The 26,115-nt window shown below is 40.6% G+C and overlaps 1 protein-coding gene across 2 annotated transcripts in view; it reads right to left on the minus strand.

Moving 5' to 3' along the window:
- The window catches only part of DOCK4 (dedicator of cytokinesis 4), a 473,748-nt gene that overhangs the window by 24,921 nt on the left and 422,712 nt on the right, over positions 1-26,115 (minus strand). For both annotated transcript variants that reach the window (XM_023228190.3, XM_023228191.2), the window contains exons 36-41: positions 22,047-22,195; positions 19,547-19,633; positions 17,633-17,737; positions 12,700-12,841; positions 11,158-11,324; positions 8,023-8,109 (exon numbers count right to left, since the gene is read on the minus strand). In XM_023228190.3, the coding sequence (XP_023083958.1) occupies positions 8,023-8,109; positions 11,158-11,324; positions 12,700-12,841; positions 17,633-17,737; positions 19,547-19,633; positions 22,047-22,195 (737 nt within the window). The remainder of the gene's footprint in view (positions 1-8,022; positions 8,110-11,157; positions 11,325-12,699; positions 12,842-17,632; positions 17,738-19,546; positions 19,634-22,046; positions 22,196-26,115) is intronic.

Here is a 26,115-nt window from a genome sequence, read left to right on the forward strand (position 1 = left end):
ACCCTTCTCAATGCTTATTTGATACAAAGCACCAGGGGAGATATAAAGATGCATTTATGGATCCTCTGATGTCAAGGAGCTTTCAGCCCAGTTGGGAAGATGGGACATATGCCATATGAACCTCATATGTATATATAACAGCACCATAAGGTGGCACAGGATGGCACACAGTTGGGAATTATAGAAAACAAGATAATATATACTGCAGGATCTATTTGTTGGAGAGCCAAATAGAATTATAATGACTTAAAAATTCCAGGCTGTATGGAGGACCTAATTGTGAAAATGGTAAAAGTGCTCTTCAAATGTATGTCATTGGGATTGCTATTGCCATTGACATTCTCCTTGAAGAGAAGGTCTGCCAAGCTCTCAGCAATCAAGTAATTCAGGATTACAAGAAGCATATTTAAATATTGGTTCATGCAGGCAAGGAAACAAATTAGAGTTTTTAAAGGTCACTTAGATCATCTTAAACCAACACTGAAAAAGCCTAGAATATTAAGACTGAACATTCATCAAAGACACAAAGAGAAGGGAAGATAAGCAAGAACATAGAAGATTTTGTAACATGTGTAACCATCAAAAAGCACATGTTCAGGGTTTATAAGGACTCTTAAAAACCAGTAAGAAAAAGGTAAACAACCAAATAAAAAATGAGCGAATGAATTAAACAGCGATTTACAAAGGAATAAATTCAAATGGCCAGTAAACAAATAATGAAAAGGTATTGGGCCTTATTTGTGATCAAAGATGTGAAAAATACTACTGCAATAACATACTACTAAAAACCCACTGAAATGGTAAAAATAAAAATGACAACAGCAGATGAGAGTGAGATTGTGAGCAACGGACTCTCGATTACTGCTACTGGAAGTTCAAGTTGGTACCTTCACTTTGGAAAAACAGGTGAAGATATATATATATGTGTGTGTATATATATCTATATCTTTTTTTTTTTTTTTTTTGAGACAGAGTCTCGCTCTGTTGCCCAGGCTGGAGTGCAGGGGCCGGATCTCAGCTCACTGCAAGCTCCGCCTCCCGGGTTTACGCCATTCTCCTGCCTCAGCCTCCGGAGTAGCTGGGACTACAGGCGCCCGCCACCTCGCCCAGATAGTTTTTTGTATTTTTTAGTAGAGACGGGGTTTCACCGTGTTAGCCAGGATGGTCTCGATCTCCTGACCTCGTGATCCGCCCATCTCGGCCTCCCAAAGTGCTGGGATTACAGGCTTGAGCCACCGCGCCCGGCCATCTATATCTTATGATTCAGAAATTCTAGGCATATGAGGAAAACTGGAGTAGGAGGTTTTTGTATGTGTATACCAGGAAACATATACAAAAATGTTCATAATCTCCAAAATCCATATGTCCACTGACGAGAATAAACATTGTGATATGTTCATGGAATGGAATAGCATACAGCATTGAAACAAACTTCAGTCACATGCAATAACATGGAAAAATATTACAAATAACACTGAGTCAAATATGTCTCAATAGAACACAAGTAGTATGTTACATAAAGTTCAAAACCAGGTAAAACCAAATTGACTTGTTTAGAGAGGCAAATAGGTGATAAACTAAGCAAGGGAATGAATACCATAAAAGTCAGGATAGTGACTACTTTTTATGGTGAAGATGGAGCTATAATTGAGAAGGGGTGCATGGGAGGCCTGCAGGATATGACTGGCCATGTTCTGTTTCTTTACCTGAATGGTGGAAAATGGGTATTTACTTTCAGATTATTTGTAACAGTAAATCTTTGTTTTATGAACACAAAAGTTAAACCATAAAGGAAAAGTCTGAGAGCTCTGAGTAACTGAAAGTTAAAAAGTAAGCAAAACATCTTAAAACATAGAATGGTGGTTCCCAGGGGCTAGGGGGAAGGGGAGAGGAGAACTGCTGTTGAGTGAATACAGAGTTTGAGGTTTCCAACATGAAAAACTTCTAGATATCTGTTGCACAACAATGTATATATAGTTAACACTACTGTACTGCACACCTAAAAATGGTTACAATAGATTTTATGTACTTTTGGCTATAAGAAAAAAGCAATCTTCATTTTTGTAAATTCAAATGCTATTAAAAATCAAATTTTCTAGAAAGTAAATGAAAAGATATAATAAACATAGGCAAAATACAAACGACTTGGAAAATATTTCCAACATGAAGGATAGACAAAATGTTAATATTTGCCAAATACTGAAGAGACAAAGGATATGAGTGGTGCATTCACACAAGAAAATAGAGTACATCAATATATGAAAACATATCTTCACTTAGCATTCAAAAAATGCTGAAACAAAACATCCAGCCCCAGTATAATTTTAATCTATTTGGAAAGATTAAAATATACAACACTTAGTGTTGGAGAAGATACTGGGGAAATAAGTATTCCTAAGACTCGTTATCCCCTCTAGACAGGGTGTAAATTATATATCCCATTGCTGATCCATGAATCAATGGTTACAGTGGGGATGCTTTTGATTAATTCACTTCTAGGGAAATCTAAGGGGATGGTCAAAGAAGTGTGCAAAGATACGTGATATAGAGTGTTCACCAAGAATTACTTTCCTCCATCCCTCAGATTACAATCTCTAAATACTGTTTACCACTAAAATGAATAAAGAGTCATTGGAGAAATAGCTGCTTTCAGATCTACGGCAGGAGATGTTCAAGTGATCCTAGACCACCTGTCTTACCAGGAAGTCCTTCAGCTATCTGGGAGGCAAACATGAAAGTATCTGGCCTGTGATCCATTCATTTTCTTTACTGGGGAATGTCCTTAGAGGACAGAAAAGACAGGTGACTATGTCTTTTCTCTTTGTCAATTGAACCTTCAAGTAAACAGACTAAAAATAATTGCTAGGGGGAAGAGATGTTATCTACGGAATGCCCAAGAGGGAAGTCCCCGGTCAAAGGATTTAAGTAAATAAACCAGAATTCATGAGGCATGATCACAGAATGTCCCTGAGAAGCTTTACAGCTAACTCTCTGGAGTAGAAAATGGAATGTTTCATAATTGACACTTCATAATTTAAATGTGCTTCTGAATGAGGAACCTTGTGAACCTCACTTAGGGACTCCACCTATAATTCTGAATTATTACTGATGTGGGGAAGAAGGACCTGGCATGCGTGATGTCTCAGAAATCTCACTGCTTTATCTGAGCATCCTGCCTGCCTTGAAATTACTAGCAAAGCTTGATGCTGGGAGGGGTCACTGAGTCCTGTGTGGAATTTGACAGTCAGATCCTGTGTGTTAGTTCAGTAACAAAGACTACTTGGATACTGTGAAAAAAGACTCAGGAGCCGTTTTGAAGAGGCTCCCAACAGGCAAAGATGGAACATTTTGAAATTTAATAAGAAAAACTGCAATGGATTAAAACAAAACAAATATGCTTATATCTATGAGTTACTAATGATACTAAAAACAAAACCAACCAAACAAAAACTCCTCTGATCACTTTTGTAGAATACAGCATTATCTTTACTGTACCTCAGGGTAATCAAATATTTAGTGAGAGGACATTTCTGTTTATAGAAGTATTCCAATGAGTAAATAAACATGAAATGATAAAATATCACCATTTTGTGACCCATAAAAGATTAATGGGTCTGGTCAGTGATCACCAGTGGCTGCCAACATCACACACACACACACACGACAACCAGTAGCACACAACACCAAGTATGAAGTAGTCTTGTGAAAATAAAAGCAAAACATTTTATCAAGTCTCTAGTTCTAACTACCAATTTACAAGGAATACAGGCGACAGAGAAACATATTAAATGACTTCACTGGGATGCAGTCTGCAGAATCCACACATAAGGAAACATTTCAGGATAAACAACCTAGTTTCTTCAACAAAAAAATAAGGAAAGTGATGCAAAGGGAAACGTATAGCTTGAAAGAGACTTGGAAGACATTTCAATCAACCGCAATGCATGGCCCTTATTTAAATCTGGATTCGAATAACGGAGTAAAAATAAAATTTTTCTTTCTTGTTTTGAGACAGTCTCACTTGTTCTGTCGCCAGGCTGGAGTGTAGTGGCACAATCTTGGCTCATTGCAACCTCCACCTTCTGGGTTCAAGCAATTCTCCTGCTTCAGCCTCCTGAGTAGCTGGGATTACCGGTGTGATCCACCATGCCCAGCTAATTTTTGTATTTTTTGTAGTGACAAGGTTTTGCCATGTTGGCCAGGCTGGTCTTGAACTCCTGACCTCAAGTGATCTGCCTGCCCTGGCCTCCCAAAGTGTCAGGATTACAGGCATGAGCCACCATGCCCAGCCTAAAAATATATAATTTTTCTTTAAAAAAAGAGACAGGGTTGAGACTGTCACTGAGGCTAGAGTACAGTGGTGTGATCATAGTTCACTGTAACCTCAAACTCCTGGGCTCCAGTGATCTTCTGGCCTCAACCTCTGGAGTAGGAGGTTGCTAGGACTGCAGACGTAGGCCACCATGCTGGCTAATTTTTTAAGTTTTTTGTTGAGATGGTGTCTTACTACATTGCCCAGGCTGGTCTAAAATGCAGAATAAAAGACTTGGTAAAGTATGAACGAACACTGTACATTTTATGATCAAGGAATTACTGTTAATTTTTAATGTGACAATATTTCAGGTTTTTAAAAATAAATATGAATACTAAAATATTTGTAGATGATATGACATCTGAGATTTACTTCAAAAACAGTCCAGTTGAGAGGGAGCAGGTAGACGTGTAGATGAAACAAAATTGGCCTCTTTGATGGCTGTTGAAGTAATGATGGGTAAGTCAGGTTCATTATATTATTATACATTTTCTCTATTTTTGTATGCTATAACTTAAGTTTTAAAAGGTCACTGGCTGCGAAGTACAAAAGAGACTACAGGGATAAGGGTTGGAAAGCTAATGTTTTAGGAGGCTATTGCAGTAATCAGGCACTAGGTGGCGCTATTGGTGGGGGCGCTGAGGACTGGTTAGCTTCTGGGTATACAGTATTTAGAAACAGGTACGTTGTTTTCTGATGGGCAGGATGTGGTATGACAATATTATCGTGATCTTTAGTTGGATTTTTAAAAAATCATTTATGGATTCTAAACTATAAATGTTTGTCTTGATTAAAAAATTTTTAATGCGCTTAGTTTTGTTTTTTTTTTTTTTTTTTGAGACAGAGTTTCGCTCTTGTTGCCCAGGCTGGAGTGCAGTGGTGCGATCTCAGCTCACTGCAACCTCTGCCTCCCAGGCTCAAGCAATTCTCCTGCCTCAGCCTCCCAAGTAGCTGGGCTACAGGTGCGTGCCACCACGCCCAGCTAATTTTTTGTATTTTTACTAGAGACGGGGTGTGTTCACCATGTTGGTTAGGCTGGTCTTGAACTCCTGACCTCTGGTGATCCACCTGTCTCAGCCTCCCAAAGTGCTGGGATTACAGGTGAGTCATGGCGCCCAGCTGAAATGATCTTATTTTTTAATCCAGACAAAAACACGTTTTTGGGTTTTGAAAATAATAAACTACAGAGGAAACAACAGTTCAAAGGCATTGATATAAGCTATTGAGGAGGTCTATGAATTAGAAAATAAAGGTCCCCAATTTCATCTGAAACCTTTGGTGCCATATGTTTCAGAATTAAGAACTTTTCAGATTTTAGAAAGGCAGTATAGGGCCATACATAGTATATTACATAACCCCCAGCAGGATCTAGGGCAGGTTCCTCTAATCAAATGCGTTACATTAATAAGGCCAGGCATGGTGGTTTATGCCTGTAATCCCAGCACTTTGGGAGACAAAGACCAGAGGACTGTTTGAGCCCAGGAGCTTGAGACTAGCCTGAGCAACATCGTGAGACCTCATCTCTACAACAAATCAGAAAAGTAGCCAGTTGTGGTGGCACATGCTTGTGGTCCCAGCTACTTGGGTGGCTGAAGTGGGAGGATCACTTGAGCCCGGGAGGTCAAGGCTGCAGTGAACCATGATCGTACCACTGCACTCCAGCCTGGGTGACAGAGGAGGATCCAGTCTCAAAAACAACCAAAAAAGGAAATACAATATTTCTACAGTGAAACACACGAACCTTCACATTAAGTGAAATACAGTTAATAAATGGACTTGCATTAGAAAAGCTTGGGTGTGTTATTAGCAAATGAGCTTTGGAGTCAAATGAAAGCATCTCTTGGTTTTCAGACACTGGCATCTGCAGATGAGGAATTTCAATTCAACGTGATGTATTTGTATTGAGTACCTACTACCTGTCCCTGTTCTTGAAGACCTTCTACACTAGAAGTTAAACCAGGAAACCAATAGCTTTAATCGACAGTGAGGACATTCTAGGCAGCAAGAACAAGAGAAAAACACAAAAGCTGTTAAGAGTGGGCTGTGTTCAGGGAACAAAACAGTTGAGTTTGATTTGTTCCATTTGACAGAACATAAGATTACATACTCTAATAAAGTAGGCAGCTGATGTTTGAAAGGTTGTGTTTAGTAATGCTCCTTTTATCATTATCAGCGTGCTATTTTTTATTAGCATTGTATGTGTGTATGACATTTCCAAGGGCTAGGACCATTGGTGAGACTTCACAGGATTTAATGCTCTGGGTAGTAAGTAGCTAAAGGCTCTCTGAATCATTAATGCAGCATGGATGACTGAAAACACTTCTCTAAGTTGGACCCATGCCATTCAGCGGGAAGCCTAATAAGACTTTTTGAGCACTGCGTTTAGCAGCCTCCCCTCTTCCATGGAAGGTACCAGGGCACAACGTGTAAGCAGCCAATTTTTGGGGACTCTGGACCTAAGACTGGACAAGAATACAACTATACTGATGTAATCTGCTGAATAGAGTTCAATTTTAATTTTCAAATCCTTAGCCTAATGGAACATGATAGGCTGAGAGTAGTTTCAATGCTGAGACATTTCAGGTAAGACAAACAATTCTTGAAAAACAATTTGGTCAGGAGCTGTTCTTTCTACTGGATTGAAGGAATAGGCTTGTGACCTAAATAAAGTATGAATTACATTATATTTGCACAATTGGCACACTTCCTATCAGAGAACTACAGCGATGAAAGGGTGAGACCCAGGCTCAGAAACGAATGACAAACACATTATTTCTGCAGTGAAACAAATTAACATCTCCACTAAGTGAAATACAGTTAATAAATGGCTATAATGGATGTAGCAAGGGAGGCTGAGACTGCGAGGCTGTGGCTGACATCGAGGTGCTGTCAGCTGGAAGAGCAGCACAGAGAGCTGGGTGGGGTCCCACCCTGGATCTGGCTGCCTTCAGCTGCTGCTCTCCCTGCTCTCCACAACTGGGGACTGGAGCTGCGGTCACATTTTACAACCCGAGGGTTCTTGGGAGCTGTGGTTGCCAGGTTCTGTAGCGGCACCCACTGTAGATCAGGACTGCTCAGTGAGACTAATATGCTGCCACCCTTTCTACTGGGAACTGTAACAACACGGACCTACTGTGCATCGGGCACTGGGCAGAGACTTGACATTAGCCTCCTTCAGCCTGTAAGAAAACCATAGCTAAAAGAGATTAATATAATTGGCTTTGGAATCAGAAATATCTGGGTTGGAGTCTCTCTTCAACATCTTGCTATGTGATCTCTGGCAAAGGCTTTTGACTTCTTGATAAACACTGCAAAAACAGCGATAAGAATATATGCTTCATAGCTTTGATATGATAATTAAGAGAAAGCAGGTAGCATTAGCACTGGTCTGACACAATAAGCATTGAAGGTCACACAGCTATAGCAATTAGGAGAGCTGGAATTCCAAGTCTCCTAACTCAAGGGCCTGAGTAGTTTTTTTTTTACATGTAGCAAATTGAGTTGTTTTCAAGGAATCCCTCCGTCTGGATGCATTAGGACAATGTTTACCTTCTCAGCTTGGTCATAGCGGTCAATACTATAAACATTCACTATTTTACTATGAGTGCTTCCAGAGAATCTGGGTCAAAGGAGAAGTAATGAATATAAGACATAACTCTAAGCGAACAACTATGATGAGAAAGTGCTTGAGAATAAGCTCTGATCCTTACCACTTCACGTTTTTCCACTTCAAACCAGCGAGAAATGCCAGGCAAACTCTGCACCAAGTATAATGACGTTCTCTCCACCCAGAGACTCTACAAAACACGAAACACATTAAGGTCCCCCAAGTTGCCCTTCTTTCTAGCTACTTCCATGACTAGTGTTTGTCACCCACTGTTAACCAGGTTTTCCTTATTCCCATCAGCCTTTCTTTAGTCTTCATTCGAGCACTCATGAAACTATCACAGTGAGATACTGCTGAAGCTGATTTTAACAATTCCATTGTATATCATCAAGCTTTTTTCCATGTGGAATAAATGAGCTCCTACTTCAAACAGCAAGCTTAAAAATACAAAAATAGGCTATATGTTATTTTCTTTGCTATTTCTCCAAAATTCTAATTCAAACTCTCTTCACTCCTTAACATCTAGCCATTTATATCTAGAAGGGTCAGCCAGTCAATGTATCAGCCAGTTAATGTAAGAGTAGAATAAGAGTCCTAAGGGAAGGAAAGGCTTTAGGAACCACACAGCGTGATCTATGTTAAAGATGAGGACATGGCCGGGCGCGGTGGCTCATGCCTGTAATCCCAGCACTTTGGGAGGCCGAGGCGGGCAGATCATGGGGTCAGGAGATTGAGACCATCCTGGCTAACGTGGCGAAACCTTGTCTCTGTTAAAAATACAAAAAATTCGCTGGGAGTGGTGGCGGGCACCTGTAGTCCCAGCTACTCGGGAGGCTGAGGCAGGAGAATGGCGTGAACACCGGGAGGTGGAGCTTGCAGTGAGCTGAGATCACGCCATCGCACTCCAGCCTGGGTGACAGAGCGAGACTCCGTCTCAAAAAAAAAAAAAAAAAAATTGAAGACACTAGGTCTTAAAGCAGCAATGTGATTTGTTCAAAAGCCATACTACCAATAGAGCCAGCACTAGAGCCTACCCACTAGGACCTCTGACTCCCTCTCTGTTGCTGAATCTACTGTGCCACATTTTCTTGTGCTTGTTTGAACTGCTGTTAATAGAGGCAAATCTGTATTTCAGAGCCAGGGCTGCTTCTGGCCAGGACCAGCAACCCCAGGACATGTGAAACCATGCTGCTTTTGGTACGAGTTGCTGTTGATGACAGGTTTCTTTTTTGTCAACCAGGTTTTAGTATCTACGCCTCATCTTTCTTACTTAAACCAAGTGTATTCCCAAGAGGATAATACACTTTACAAAATTCCTGAAATAGTGCCATTTACTCAAACCACCACCACCACCACAACAAAAAAAAAATGGAAGAGTTTCTCTGGGCCAGCCAAGCTGTGCTGAGATGAATAGGACAGCGATCCTGTGACAAGAGCTCGCAGTGTTCTGGTGCTGACAGGGAGGTAAGCAGATGAATAAGAGTTCAGAGTGAAGAGAAAGGGATGTTCAAGGCTCTGGGGGCCAACAGAGGGGGATGCAGGCGCACACGCCAGCCTGGGGGAGGAGGACAGCAGTTCTCAGAGGGGGCGATGCGTGAGCTGCATTCTGAGGAGTGAGTAGGAGTTTGCCAGGAGGAGAGTGGGGGTAGCAGTGCTGGCAGGAGAAGCAGCTTGCGAAAGGGCTTGGCGGGAGAGGAAGAGAGAAGCTGAGTGTCGCGGAGGCTGAGAGGGAGGAGGGGTGAGTGGGTTGTGGTGGAGATGAGACTTCTGGAGGGGCAGTTTGGAGCCAGATTCTGAGGGCTATAAAGCACAGGAATCAGGAGCCAGATTTATTATTATTGCTTTTTAGGGAGATTGCTGCACTACTGATACAGATTTAAAGTGACAACCACAAGGAAATGTAGTATGGTGGGAAAAACAATGAAAGAGTCACAAAATGTGAGTTCTAGGACTGGGGCTACCGGTAACTAGAAGGTGACTTTGAACAAGTCAATTGCCTGATTTCAGTGGATTTCTGACAATGTTTTAACTAAAAGCAACTGCAAGAAGAACTATATCATCAACTGGCTATATCTGTAATTGATTTTGGAAGTCACAAAGAAAAATGTAAGTTTCCAGAAAAAAACAAGAAAATGATCATGGATCTTTTTAGTACTATCCCATTGTTGTTTTCCAATGGGCTCCTTGCCTTGATATTTAGCCCATTGAATCTCCGGGCACAAGGAACTGCTCTTTATTCAATCCTGTCATAACTCTGCAAAACCTTCCCCTTTTGATCTCCTCTCGGTTGCGAATGATTCCTGGAAATACTTCCGGGAGTACTGGGAACAGACACAGGCAGAGCTGACTAAGTGAGTTAACGTAAGACAATCATGTTAGGAACACATTTCCTAGCTTAAGTAGGGAACATCTGTGATGTTCTAAAATGCTAAGCCAATTAACTCACAAAAATAAGCTAATTTTGCATTCTTCGTTTAGGTATGAAATAAACTGGGGGGGTCTCACTATATCATTGTTTGCAAAGAAAGGGGCAGACTCTAATTTATCTAGTGAACAATTTTGCCCCTTTTCTGCAGTGGGGCTATGAGAAACCTTGCCCCTTTCTGGCAGAGAGGGTGCTGAAGTAGGAAGGTATGTTGGAACTACTCAGAGCAGAGAACTCAACACATGCAAAGAATCCAAGATTTGCTTTTACTCGGAGTCCTGAGAAGTTCTGATTACACACTGTTCTCACAAGAACAAGCAGCAAAAGATGGCACATAACTTACCCACCGTACCAGCAGTCTACCCAACTGTTCTCTGTCTTCAGGAACTCCTTTTCTCTGTTCCTTACATATTCTTTATTCATTGAACTTTATGTGAAAATAAACATCCCAAGGTTCCCACAATTGGTTCAACATAAATGAATGAGAGGACTGACTTCAGCCAGGAGTTCTCAAAGACTGGTCTAAGAACCACCAGCATCAGAATTGTTACAAAAAAGCTGATTTTAGGACCTCCTCCCAGACCAACTGATTCAGAATTCCTGAGCTGGGCACCAGAAATCTGCTTGGTTAGGGAGCACTCCATGTCACTCTGATACACGTGGAGCTGCAGAACCACAAGACTAAATGATTTATATAGTCCCTTCTGTTTCTGTCACTTGACACTATTCTGAGTAAATATTTACCAAGGGTTGCGCCCCAAGGGGCTTGCAGTCTATCTGAGGAGTTGGCATGTAATAAGAATTGCATGGTACCTTGAATTCATTCTCTTTATCTTTTGTGCCTTTGTGAAATGGTCGGTCATAGCGGAATTTCCAGATGTGATTCACTTTATAGAAACTTTTGATGTTGTCCGGAACACCCTCTCTCTGCAGGACCTCCTGGCTCTCCGGAATGGGAGTCACAGCATATATCTGCAAATCTAGGATTAAAGAGTCAAGGAGAGAACCTGACTTGGCAATCCATGGAAGTCTGGCTCGGGCTGAACTATGGCAGAGAGAAGAGGATGGGTAAGAATCTTCTGTTTCCATTTCAGTTGAAGTCATTTAAAAAATTACCAAGAAGATGCCAAGAACTCAGTTCTAGCAAATCACGTCTCAAACTACAGGTCTTGAACTAGTTCTAGGTAGGTGAAGTATCAGCTTGAAATTTCCATGACTTGAAATTTTCATGACCTCTGAATTTAGATATCACTAATTTGTGTGTGTGTGTGTGTGTACGTAGATGCGAATGGTTTAGGCCTTAGGTACTCAGGATAATCCTAATCCTTGTTCATGAGACATATCTTAGTCTGTGCATGAGCCATTTAAATTTATTGTTTGCTTATAATAACATGTAAATACCTATGCAACCATGACCAAAGACAGAAACTAGAGCACTGACAGTGACTTCCACCTATCTGTGTGATTTTCTGTGTCCCTAGCCTTCCCACATCTGTGATAACTTCTCTCCCAAATCTTGTATTCATATGCAGGGTGTTTAGTTATAGTTTATATTTTTAAAAATTACATTAAAGGGGTATCATATTAACTTGTATATTTACTTCCTTTCTGCTTATTTAAAGAAAGATAGCAAAATATTTTTCCTATGTACTTTCTTGCATGTCTTGCATTTTGGTTTCTGCTTTGAAATGGTATTCACAATTGTCAGTGGAAGTTTTAGGTGTTTTTAAAGACCATCAGTTTCAGGAAAAGGCAGAGGGGTTCAGAAAAGAGTGCTGGGGTGAACTGCCTTTGTCTCTAATACCTATACAATTTTAGTTCAGTTGTTTGTGTTTAGACAATAAGAGTATGAATTATACAACACGGATTAAAGGCTGTTCAGGATGCCAGAGCTAAAAGCCCCCAAAAGATACTGGAGTAGCTCTTTCTCTTGCATTCCTCATTCTAAAATAAAAATATCAGGGTGGGGGGAGGGGCAAATAATATGTGCCAGTAAGCATAATACTATGATTTTCTCGAACTTAAGCAGTTTCCACAGGATATGTCAAAGGAAATTTATTCTAAAGGAAATCACTAGAAAGGAGCTTTAAAGGCAGGGTTGACCTATTCAAGAGGTTTAATTAAAAGGGAAAAATTCTTTCAAGAGAGTTCTTTCAACTGACATCATGATAATAAATAGAACAATTAAGTTCTATTCATAAAGAGTTAAGCTAAAATTAAGATGACGGAAAACAGGGAGCAGTAAGGATGTGGCTGTTGAAAAGGGACTGGTGGATGAACAACCTTGCGTGAAAATGCTCTGCAGCTAAGAGCCAGTGCAATCTCACTGAGTCCAGCCCTTGTAGGTGCGGATACACTGAGCTTCTGCCTGGAAGATGGTCTCATCGGGCTGGTTGGCATGCTGCATGGCGATGGCGTGGGGGAACTCGTTCAGCATTCTCTGTTGGAAGGCTTCCAGCCTCTCGTAGTCATGCCCTCGACACACAAACTCCTTATTCTGGAGACGAAAGCAAAAAAGAAATTAGGGCTATATAACTGAGTGGATTACAGACAAAGTCAAAAAACATGACACTGGCAGTAACTGACCACGTGTCTCATACCAAGACACTCTAACAAAAAATATGCTGGAACAATCTGAAAAGTTTGCCCAATTGTTAAAAATGCAGATAAAGATCATGAGTTCACTCTCTACTGCATTTCATAAGACCCAATAGAATGCCTTACTCTTTCTGGTTCACTTGCATGAGGCGCAAAGAGGTGGATTCTCAGAGCACCAAAGTATAAAAACAAAACACTTGTATTCCCTCTAAATGTTAATAAGCACATGTGTAAAGATTATTTTTATAAAGTACATATCAAATTCACATGGGTAATTTCACAACATGGAGGAAAAGTAAATTTGTTGTCTGCTTTTTGTTTTGTGTGTATATGTGTGTGTGTGTGTGTGTGTGTGTGTGTGTGTGTATGTATGAGTATTCTGCCATTCATGATGCTCTCCTTCAGGTAAGAATGGTGAAGGTTATTTCTGAGGTAGGTTAAGACAGCTGGAAAGATGGGAAGGTTTCCCAAAAGTACCTGAATGATCTGATTAGATAATGATGGATCTGACATTTTAATGGTAATGAAGTTGTAATTGAGCACAGTCATTGACGAAGCACACTGCACATGTCATTCAACTCATACAAGCTTGACAGGTAGTCACTGTCCCCTACCCCACCCCATTTTATAATTGGGGAACCAGGGCTGAAAGTCTTTTTTGTTTTTTTGAGATGGAGTCTCACTCTGTTGCCCCAGCTGGAGTGCAGTGGTATGATCTCAGCTTACTGCAACCTCCATCTCCCAACTTCAAGCAATTCTTCTGCCTTAGCCTCCCGAGTAGCTGGAATGACAGGTGTGCACTACCATGCCCAGCTAATTTTTGTATTTTTAGTAGAGATGGGGTTTCACTGTGTTGGCCAGGCTGGCCTTGAACGCCTGGCCTCAGGCATTGATCTGCCTGCCTTGGCCTCCCAAAGTGCTGGGATTACAGGCATGAGCCACCACATCTGGCCAAGACTTAATGTCTTGAAATACTTTGTCCACGTGTACTAGATTGAAATTCTGGTCTGAGTCCAAAACCTGGGCTCTTTCTACACTGAACACAGCCTAATGTATGCAGGAAAAACGCCTAGGAGCTACCAAGACTAAGAAAGCTTGCGGGATCTCAGGCCCTGGAGATCATCAAGTTAAGGGGAGATCAGTTTGGGGCCTAGAGGAGCTGAGGCCCAAGGTTTTCCATGTTTTTCAGCTCTATGAGGTTCTTATGTAAAATGCCGTAAAGAGGAACTCCAGGCCACAGTGAGGGAGTAAGAAACAAGTCACGGGCAGAGGCTTAGTTCTTCCGCAAGGAAAGGGCAGCTGCAGGCAGGTAGAGGAAATGCAGCAGGAACTGGGCTGGATAAACTACCTCGATTCCCCACAAACCCCTAAATAAATCATGATCTTTTGAAAAACACAAGGTTAAGGCAGATGCTACCTATAATTGTGGACCCCATACCATTCTATATTTAAAACTTTCTAGATAAAAGTTACAATATCTGATGCTGTATTTTAAAAATTCTACTCAAAAGATAATTAATTTGCTTGGTAAAATAAAAGACAATACATCCCTCTCTGCCTATTACAGGAGCCCCCAAATAAATATTCAAATATCCTAGTAAATGAAATATATTTTAAAACAACACTTATACATAACAGTTTGTAAAAATCGGGGCATTTGCTCTATGAATACAGGCATTCAATGCTATTAAGAAGCCATTTTAAAATAAAATGAAATTTTGGCTGATATTTGGGACTCCAAGAAATAAAGCATCTTCCTTATCAGTACTCTTTTTTTTTTCTGAGAAAAACATAGCTTTATTGAGATATAATTCACATAAAACAAAATCCACTTTTTAAAAATGTGCAATTCAGTGGTTTTTAGTATATTTATAGAGTTGTGCAAACATTAACAAAATTTAATTTCAGAATCTTTTCATCATTATCAAAAAGAAACCCTATACTCATTAGCAGTTACTTCCTATTTTCCCCTTCCCCCAGCCAATCACAAAATTACTTTCTGTTTGTATGGATTTGCCTGTTATAGAATTATACAATGTGCTGGCCTTTTGTGACTAGCTTTTACCTAACATAGTATTTTTAAAGTTCATCCATTTTGTTGCACATATAAGTATTTCTTTTCTTTTTATTGCTAAGTATCATTGCATAGACATGTATTTTGTTTACCCATTCATCAGTTAATAGACATTTGGGCAGTTTCTGTGTTTTGGCTGTTATGAATAATGCTGCTATGAAGATTCAGGTACAGGTATTTGTGTGAATATGTATTTTCAATTTTCTTAAGCATGTATATAGAAGCAGTACTTCTGTGTTAGTATTCTTTAACCCATTTTCTTTTCTTTTTTTGTTTTGGAGACAGGGTCTCACTGTCACCCAGGCTGGAGTGCACTGGCTCAATCACAGCATACTGAAGCGTTGACTCCTGAGCTCAAGCAATCCTCCTGCCTCAGCCTCCCAAGAAGCTGGAACCACAGGTGCATACCACTAAACTACTTTTTTATTATTTTTAGTAGAGACAGGGTCTCACTATGTTGTTCAGGCTGGTCGTGAACTCCTGGGCTCAAGTGATCCTCTGGCCTTGGCCTCCCAAAGTGCTGCGATTATAGGCGTGAGCTACTACTGTGCCCAGCCAAAAGTAACCTGTTTTCCATGAGGGGAAAAATCCCTACTTAGATCATAAAATTGTATAAATGTATTTGAGTTCTAAAAATTATCTTGGAAATTGATCAAACAACAAAAGACTTCTGGCCTCAAGCAATTCTCTTGCCTTGGCCTTCCAAAGTGCTGGGATTACAGTTGCGAGCTACTGTGCCTGGCCAAAAGGAAGTTTTTAATATTGATATTTGTTTGCTTTTAAATCCAGGAACAGACTAGAACCTGATTCCTTAGAAAAAAGGTCAGGCTCCGGGATTCTGAAGAGTGTAGTGCCCTTTACAAACCAATAGAGGGGGACCCTTCTCTTTCATTTTGAAGCAAATGCCATTTATACCCAGGAAAGCTATTTTTAAAAGAAGGATGATATAGAAGATTGATTTATTCTAATTGACTTTTTAACAAAATGTATTCTATTAGCTAATGCAGTTTTCCAATTTGCTAAACTCTCTTTAAAATTATGACTCTTAAACTACTTCTCTTTTTTTTAAACTTTATACTTTTAATTATAATCTTTCAGATGTGACTCTGCCAACAGTGTCATGTCTGTCTGTGCCAACAGAGGGAGATGACCTACTGAGGCAGAGAAGCGTCTAGACCCTGCTGTGCAATCCCCAGCCCTCTGTGCGGCTATAGCTCTAGACTGTGCCGCTCCACTCAGAACCTGGATCCCGGCCATCTGCAGTCCTTAGCGGGGTTGCTCATAACAGCTTGGGACCAGCTACACCTCCAAAACTTAGTCTTTTAAATTCAACATGTATTCTGACTCTGCCATTTTTTAATTTTCATTTTTTTGGGAGTCTTGCTCTGTTGTCCAGACTGGTCTGGAACCAGGTTCAAGTGATATTCCTATCTCAGCCTCCCAAGTTCTTGGGATTAGAGCGTGCCACTGTGCCCACTTGTGCTGTTTTTGATCAGGAATCAAGATTTCCTCCATTTTTAGGCAGGCCCACCTGCAGAGTCAGCTTTGTGACCACCCACTATACTGTGTGGAGTCTCTTTTAATGCAACAAGGAGGAGATTGCACATTATGTCTGTGTAGCACCCAAATGCATGGTCATTTCAATTGACTAAAGAAAACATTTGTTCCATGTGATACTAAAATGAACCTGTATTGGATATTTTGGGATCTACCTATCTGTCTTTTTCATTCTGAAAGGCAGATAATGATTATTAAACAAACAATAAAGTGAAATCTTTCTCTTCTTCTCTAAGTACACCCATCCTAGTATCCTGTCATATGTGCTGACAGGCAAGATTTAGGTAAAAACAAACATCAAAATATTTGTATATTGAGAACTAAAGTTGTAACAAATTGATTCAATTTTAAAATTATCCCAGATACCTTTCCTTAGTTGCTTGGGAATTACATTTGTTCTTTTAAGCAATGTTTTTATACAAGGAAAGTGTATATACTGAAGTGTTCAATAAATATTCAAGCATAGAAGACACTACTTGGCAGAATGTGAAAAATGAAAAGAATGGAGTTGAATATTTTATTATCTTGTAGGTATCTTAGAATGTCTAAAGGTTTTCCCTTTGTAGAAATGGAGTTTATACTAGCAATAAATTGGGTCTCTTTGCTGGGTGACATTTATCTTTTTACAAATTCATCAAAATGGCCAAACAATACTCTTTACATGGTGCTGGAGGTAGGGTTTTCACGTGATGTGAAACTGCATTGCTTTCAATACTCTGCAACTCCAAGCCTCCTGCAGTGCCCCACCACTGTTTTTTCTAATACTAACTTGATGGGAATTGCAGACTGAATTAAAATAGTGGGTATCATATAAGGGAAGCTATAATTATCAAAGATTGCTCACAAAATATACTAAATTTAGGAAGGGGTTGATTGCTATCTCAGAAATTATTTAAAACAAGGCATTCTAGATTAATATAATGTCTGCAAAGTAAAAGTGTAAAGAAAGTCTCATGCATATTATTACCTGTCATATAAAATGTCACTAACATCCTAGTTTTCTTGATTGGGATATCTATATGAGAACTATGAAAGCAAATTAAATGGTATATTACTTACTCTTAAGAAAAATGGAAATTTTTTTCCATAAAATCCAACCCTGAAGAACTCTGGTTCAAGACGCTGCTGGTCCATAATTTTGTCATACAAAGAGGCTTCCATCATCTAGAAAGCACAGAAAAGTTCTAAGCATTTTATCTCATCTTTCGTTTCTATCAAATTTATAGAATAAGATTTCTCTTTCATATAAAGGAGAACTTTATTTTAACTGAGTTTGCTGAAAAGAAGGTCTGACTTTCTTTTTGATGCTTTAAGTTGGGGATTGGCAAATTTCCTCTATAAATGTCCAGAGACTGTTTTACATTTTGCAGGCCATATTATCTCTTCACAACTATTTAATTCTGCTAGGCCCAAAGGCTGTAGTTTGCTTACCCCTGCTTTAAAGGATCAAGTATATTATCCCAAGTACATGTTATCCCAAGAGAAAAATTATTTCTACGCATGTAGTCTATCAAGAAAAATATTTTCTTCACAATTAAGTAGAAATTAACGTGAATTATTAGAGGCAAAACCTTTCTAGAGAATTCTCGTGCCAGATGTACTTACCTGTGGGTTTGCCTCCACCTGCCTATGGTAATTCAGGACATTTGGAAGGTGCGATCTTGCACAGGTTGGGCAAGGATAAAGCAACAAACCAAACCAAAGGAGACCCATAGTGCAAAGTGCTGTCTGGGTTGAAAGCTCTTAAGTGCGCCTGACAATGTTGAAACTATGAAGCATATAAAGCTTATGGTTTCCCATTCATGGCATTATCATCCCCAGGGTTTCCAGAGAAAGACTAATATTACACTTGAAGATTCCTCCTCTGTCCCCCCCTCTAGTAACAGCACCCCAAAGAGCAGTTGGCATGAAGTGTAATGCTTTGGGTTTATAAAAATCTTAGTGACTACGGCACCCAAGGGCTCTCACAAGTAAACATCATCACCTCGCTTCTCGTCACAGGAACAGGATGCCAAGAGATGAACATCAATGTTTTTATATAAAACTGCAGTGCCTGCCAGAGTCAACATGATGGACTGAAGTAAAAACAAGGTTTTTCTCTTTCGTTTTCATGTTAGGAGAAGTATTGATGAACTGCTGACATGAAATACTGTGCCAAAAGGACACAGTCAGTTCCTGCCAGTTGAATAAATTCCTTGTTGGGGTATAAGGGATTTCATGAGCTGTTATAGGTTTATGGTATTATCTCTTAAATGGCTACCTCAAAATTAAAAGGCAATATTGTAATCTTTTTTTTAATGTAAAAAACTGATGATCCTACTTTAGAAACCCCGAGGAACTGAAACACTCAGCAGGATCTTGTGTATTACAAGATGACACAAACGTTCATGTTGCTCAAGAGTAAGAACTTGGAGGGCAAGGAGGACTTGTTTGAACCTAAGAGCAAAGCAGGTATAAAACATTTGGTTCAGAGAAACAGAGTACTCAACTCCTTGAGCTCTTAGGTGCTAAAATCTCGATCTAAGTCCAGCAAATAAAAACACATTGCTGAAGCTAAAGAGAGGTGACGCCTACAGAATTTGGCCCTAAATTATTTAGAAATAGGTCAGCCGTTCCCACAGATTTGCAGATTATGGGACTAAGAATGGTATATTGTTACAGAAACATGTGTAAGTGGAAACTCTTCAAACAGGGTGGAGATTTTCCACAATAAACTAAAAGTGTTAATCCTGGATTAGACTGTCTATTTCATATGTGGTGTTTAAAACAGATCAAGTGCTCACTTTTTTATATTAAATAAAAGCATCACACAAATCAATTTGCTATTTCTCTGTATAAATAGCTAAGTATGCTTCAGAGGATTTATCTTAAAAAAGGTTTCTGCAAGACCACAGTTAATTTCATAGAACCACACTGGAAAGCTAATCACAAAGGGAGGCTATGGCCTGATCAGGATGCAGTCAGGCACCTTACCCGCATCTTGCTCAGGTTTCTGTAGTCATAGTAACTCTCATACTGCTCTGCAATCTTCCGGCACAAGATAATGCCATTCTCCCAACACTGTGGACAAATGAATGAGATCAATGGAACCATCCGACAACATCCACTTACTTCTACCCAAAAGTCAGAACATGAGTGCTTTCAGAGCACCAAGCCTTACCTCTTAATCTTTTTTTTTTTTTTTTTTTTGAGACGGAGTCTCACTCTGTCACCAGGCTGGAGGTTGCTCAACTCGGCTCACTGCAACGTCTGCCTCCCTGGTTCAAGCGATTCTCCTGCCTCAGCCTCCTGAGTAGCTGGGATTACAGGCAGGCACCACCATACCCAGCTAATTCTTGTATTTTTAGTAGAGATGGGGTTTCACCATGTTGACCAGAATGGTCTTGATCTCCTGACCCCATGACCCGCCCACCTTGGCCTCCCAAAGTGCTGGGATTACAGGTGTGAGCCACCGCACCTGGCTACTCCTTAATCGTTATAACATACCTTTAATCATATCATTGAGCCTTTAAGCTTGAAAACACCATGTAATTAAAATGTAAATTATTAAAAATCCTTTGAATGCTGGAAACGATAATCTACTACAACAGTCATTAATATATGGTGCATGAACAATATTTTTTGCTGTCATTCCAGAATCATCCTGAAATAACTACAGTTCCACAATGGCCGAGTAGATGGATATAAACAGGCCCTCAGTGCAGAGGAGAGAATTACCACTGACCCCTAAGGCCCAATTATCTGTGACTGGTACCCTGGATTCCTTGCTTGGCTTAGTTGTGCTTGCAAATTGTGAGAGGTCTAACCCAGCTGGTTACTCTCAGCAGAAATGTATAAAATTCTTTGATCTAGTATAGGTGTCAGCAAATATTTTCTGCAAAGGGCCAGAAAGTCAACACTTTAGTCTTTGAAGACCATATAGTCTTTGTCACAACTACTCAATTCTGTTGTTAGAGCACCAAAGCAGTCATAGACACAATTAAGCATGGCTGTGTTCCAATAAGAATTTAGGGCCACTAAAACGTGCATTTCATATCATTTTCACAAGTCCCAAAATGTTATGATTCCTTTGATTTCTTTCAAACATTTAAAAACGTAAAAGAGATTTGTAGCTTTGGGGCTGTACAGAAACAGGCAGTGAGTCATGTGACCTGTGGACCATAGTTTGCAACCCCTGATCTAGCACAAACTCCTGGGGATGGACCAATACATGAATCCAGAGAGTTTGTACCACTTTATCCCACAGGTGGAAACTTTACAACAGGAGGGCACAAAAACATTTCTTTTGGTATTCATGTAATGATATGTCAGTGTAGCTAGATAAATAATAAAGGAAGATGTGAAAGAAGCAATTTCCTTGCATCAAATTTTTACGTGTACCCAATTATATTTTGTAAAAGAAATACAGCCATTGGTTGTATTTTAATTTTCTGTTTAACCTTCACAATCTGGAAGATATATTTGAGTCTAAGACATGTACCACCAAAGCATCCAAGTGTTCAAATTCAATAAACAATGGTGGTCAGATTCATGAATTTTTTAAAAGAGTACTACAAGCCCTTGAAGAGGGGGAGGAAGTGGAGGGAGGTGATATACTGAATTGCTTTATGAGGTCAGTGAGGTTTTTTCAACACCCCAAGGCATCTCTTAAGTATATGATGGGAGGCCACAAAATTCTTTAAACAAATTAAGTTTCATATATTTTACCTTAAAGTAGAATGGGGCAGAATGCATGCCAATTTGGAGGGACTGTGAAGGGTGATAATGGTTTTTCAGAGAATATAATACCTGTGTGCTATGGTCTGCACATTTGGGTCTCCTACAAATTCGTATGTTGAAATCCTAACCCCCATGGGATGGTATTAGGAAATGGGGTCTTTGGAAGCGATTAGGTCATGAGGGTGGAGCCCTCATGATTGGCATTAGTGCCCTTATAAAAGAGGCCCCAGAGAGTTAGCCAGTCCCTTTCACCATGTGAAGACACAGCAAGATGGCCCTCACCAGACACTGTATCTGCCAGGGCCTTGATCTTGAACTTCTCAGCCTTCAGAACTGTGAGAAATAAATTTCTGTTGTTTATAAGCTACCCAGTCTAGGGTATTTTGCTAAAGCAGCCAGGAATGGACTATGTTACTGGGGATCAAAATCTCTAAATCCGTGTTTATCAAAGTGTAATGAAAAGGTCATGCACATTGGACTCTCCTAGGGTCCTTGTTAAAATCACGGATTCCCCAGCCTTGTGCCCGACAAGCCATGAATCAGAATGGTTGATTCAAAATCAAAATGAATCAGAACGGTTAGGAGTGGGGCCTAGGAATCCCCATTTTAACAAGCTCTTGGGTGTTTCTAATATACGTTAAAATGTGAGGATTCCTGCTCAAGGAGGTGGGCATTCATACACTAGAAATGAAAGGGAAAGGGACATCAACACCACCACCCCAGGAGGGACCCCGAATGGGGCAGGGCCACTTACTTTGCCTCTGTCAAAGTTCTGGATGATGGTGAGGTGCAGGTGCTCTTTGCGCTGCCATTCTGTTTGCATGGGGTAGGTCAGGAACTCCCTGAGGGGCCGATCAGACCATTCCAGTAGCTCATCATATAAGAGGAGGGTATATGCAGCTTCTGCAAGTCACGTGGGAAGGCAATGATTGAGACAGGACCCCAAGCCACATTCCTTCAAATGTGGCCAGTTTCTGACAAACTGGGAAAAAAAATACTATTTTCTAAATTTCGTGATACAGCAGAAAAATGTCCAGAATATATGCAGCAGTAGGGTAATGAATGAGGACTTCCCCTGGATGATGGACTTGGACTTATCAGAGATCTGTACTTCACCTTTTGTTTCCCTGTATTTTCTGTTTCTGTTTTTGCCTTTTGTTTTTGTTTTCCCTAAAATGTCTGTATACTACAGCATAATAAAAATGCGTAAGGATATCTTGCTGTTGCTGGTTCAAAGATGTGGGGAGACAGGCCTTTGTTTGCTGGGAGAGTTCACTAGTAAGTTCCTTGGGGACTATGAGCATCTTCCAAAGAGCAGGCTTAGGAAACAAAAAATGGCAAATTCTTTGGAATAATAAAAGGCTGAAAAATTAAAACTGGTGAGGAGCGGGGGTCAAAGTGGAGGCAGAATTTACAAGGGGCAAAGAAGCCAGAGAGGAGCTGAGTGAAGACAAAAAGAAAAAGAAAGAAAAAAATCTAGCAACAGGGTAGGAATTGGAGAGGGTGGAAGTGCTGGATGAGGAGTCGGGGGAGTGTGTCGGTGTGTGGGTGTATTTGTGTGTGAGAGAGAGAATGAACTGTTGCAGGCTGTGTGATATGACCGGCTCGCCCCAGATGGCCCCACAAATCTTCTGTAAAGACTACGGATATCATTACGTGCTTGACATGGTTGAATTTCCTGCAGAAGCAAGGGGTGATTTTCCATATGCACATAAGTGGAAAAGATGACTTATGGATTTAAGTATAGTTGGCAGATAGTGTATTTGACAGAATACTTGCCATTCTGCAGGTCTCTCGTTTTCCTGAACTGTAAATATAGCCAAATAGATCAAGAATAGGGACCAGAATTGTCACTGATAAAGGACTATAATAATTTTTCCTCTAATGTCATAATAGCCAACTCAATTACTAAATTGAATAAAATGGACAAATACCTAGGTTATTAGTCCATTCAACTCCACCTCATAGGTTTCTCAAAAGACATAATGATAGCTTTTCAGATAGTATCAGCAATGGTAATTCCTTTTCTTCATTTATTTGCCTTTAGGGTAATTACACATAAAGCCCTAAAGTAACATGCTAAGTTATAATGCTATGATGTGGCCATCTCCATGTAAAAAAGATAGTTGCAATAAGAAGGGCCAGGGCCTCTATCACAGGCTCTGGTCTTTTTTCTCTTCAATTACACTTGGTGAGCTTATACAATCTCCTGGTCAATTATTATTGTGAAAGCTTTCCTAATCCACCAGCAGTCTCTTATGCCCCTCCACTCACTTTGCAGTTACCAATATGAACTTCTTTCAATGCAAATAAACGATGATGTTGCTTCCCTGGTTAAAACCAGTCAATGACTCTCAGTAGCTCAAACAATAAATTTAGGTCTCCTACAGTGACAGAGAAGGTTGCTCATGATCTGGTTCTTACCAGTCTCTCTATCCCCATTTTCCCATTGGCTCTCTATGTAGTACAGGTATGAAAGAGCCCACCTCCACCTCTTTTTTTTTTTTTTCCCTGAGACGGAGTCTCGCTCTGTCACCCAGGCTGGAGTGCTGTGGCTGGATCTCAGCTCACTGCAAGCTCCGCCTCCTGGGTTCACGCCATTCTCCTGCCTCAGCCTCCCAGTAGCTGGGACTACAGGCGCCGCCACCTCGCCCGGCTAGTTTTTTGTAGTTTTTAGTAGAGACAGGGTTTCACCGTGTTAGCCAGGATGGTCTCGATCTCCTGACCTCGTGATCCGCCCGTCTCAGCCTCCCAAAGTGCTGGGATTACAGGCTTGAGCCACCGTGCCCGGCCACCTCCATCTCTTTTAAGAAGCTTCAGTAGCTGCTGAGGCCCCAGTCCTCATAGTTGGAGCCCCCAGACTCCAGTATCCACTTTCCAGGAATGAGCAAGATGCACTGTGGTCCAGAGGCAGCTGGGCACAAGAAAGCTGCCCGACAGGGACAGGGATGCCTTCTGTTGCATCACATTCAATCTTTATGGGACTGAATGTGAGATGGATAGAGAAAGCAGCCACTAAAGGGTGTCAGTTAACTGGTGGATGCAGACACAGAGCTGAATCACCATAACATAGGTAGCCATGGAAGACTGCTCTGATTGCACAAGAATTATAATAACCAGATCCTCAGAAGAGTGCTATTATTTTAATAGGCATCTAGTTTTCTCTGACATCCCTGAGATGATTTCCTGATGTTTAATTCCCCATGTATCATTATAATAAATGCTAAGTATCTAAGGAAACCCTACGTGTATTTTTGTTCTCGCATCCACACTCTTTGCTCTTGTCATCCAAACAAGCTGTGCTTCCTCTCACATACCTCTCTGATTCACACCTAAGGGCCTCACAGCTTGCGCCTGCAAGACCTTCTTTCCCCTTTAGCGGAAATAATGCCTACTTTCTCTCAATGACCAATAACACCTACTTTCTCTCAATGACCCGGCTCAGGAGTTATCTTCTTTGTCACTCAAATTTCTTTTGTGTATCTGCCAGCATGTGAGTACTCAGAAAATACCCCAGAGACTAACTGATCATTTTAAAGGATTAGGAAGACTGAGTGATGTCCTTCCCACAGCTACCCACAGGCAGTGATGACTTCAAGGGCGATGAAAGTCAAATTTACAGAGACAGAAAGTAGAATAGTAGTGGCCAGGGGTAAGAGGAATGGGGAGTTAGTGTTTAATGGGTACAGAGTTTTAGTTTGGGAAGATGAGAACAGTTCTGCCCCTATAGTCTCAGGTACTCAGGAGGCTGAGGCCAAGAGTTCAAGATCAGCCTTGGCAACACAGTGAGTCCTCGTCTCTAAAAAATTTTATTTTAAAATTAGCTAGGTGTGGTGACACACCCCTATAGTCCCAGCTACTTGGGAGGCTGAGTCATGAGGATTATGTGAGTTCAAGACCAATCTGAGTGATACAGTGAGACCCCCATCTCAAAAAAAGTTAAAGTTCTGGAGGTGGATGGTGGTAATGGTAGCATGACAGTGTGACTATACTTAATATCACTGAACTATACAGTTAAAAATGGTTAACACAGTAAATTTTATGTTATGCACAATTAAAAAACAAAAAGAGGCCGGGCACAGTGGTTCACACCTGTAATCCCAGCACTTTGGGAGGCCGAGGCAGGTGGATCACCTGAGGTCGGAGTTCAAGACCAGCCTGGCCAACATAGTGAAACCCTGTCTCTACTAAAAATACAAAAAATTAGCTAGCATGGTGGTGGGCGCCTGTAATCCCAGCTATTCGGGAAGCTGAGGCAGGAGAATCACTTGAACCCAGGAGGTGGAGGTTGCAGTGAGCTGAGATTGCGCTATTGCACTCCAGCCTGGGCAACAGGAGTGAAACTCTGTCTCAAAAACAAAAACAACACCCCCAAAATCAAAAAGAGCGATGAAGGTCTCCAGTCCCCAAATGCTTTCCCAATCAGCTTGCCCTTGTAAGGTCCTGGGATGGGTGGAATGCCAGGTGTGGGTGAGGCGCCCTGGGAAAGCCTGGGAAAAGAAGGCATTGGCAGGCAATCAGATGAAACTGACAAATGACTGAGCGATGGCATGGAAAAGATGTGAAGACAAATTACACCTGTTTCAGAATTTGATTTGGGAAAATGACAACATGTATCTGAGGAAAAAACATGTCTAGAGGAAGCAGCAGTAAATTTTTATTAATCCCATTCTACCATTTTGAGAGGTGTATTACAAGGACACCAATATGCAAAAAAAAAAAAAAACGTGCGAGAGAGAGAAGAGTAGAGATGAATTAGGAATGGAGGATGCTGTCACAAAAGGCTGGAAAAGGGTTAACTCACTTAAACAGAATCCTAGAAA

Source organism: Piliocolobus tephrosceles, chromosome 8 (assembly GCF_002776525.5).
Source record: "Piliocolobus tephrosceles isolate RC106 chromosome 8, ASM277652v3, whole genome shotgun sequence".
In the NCBI taxonomy this organism is placed as follows: domain Eukaryota; kingdom Metazoa; phylum Chordata; class Mammalia; order Primates; family Cercopithecidae; genus Piliocolobus; species Piliocolobus tephrosceles.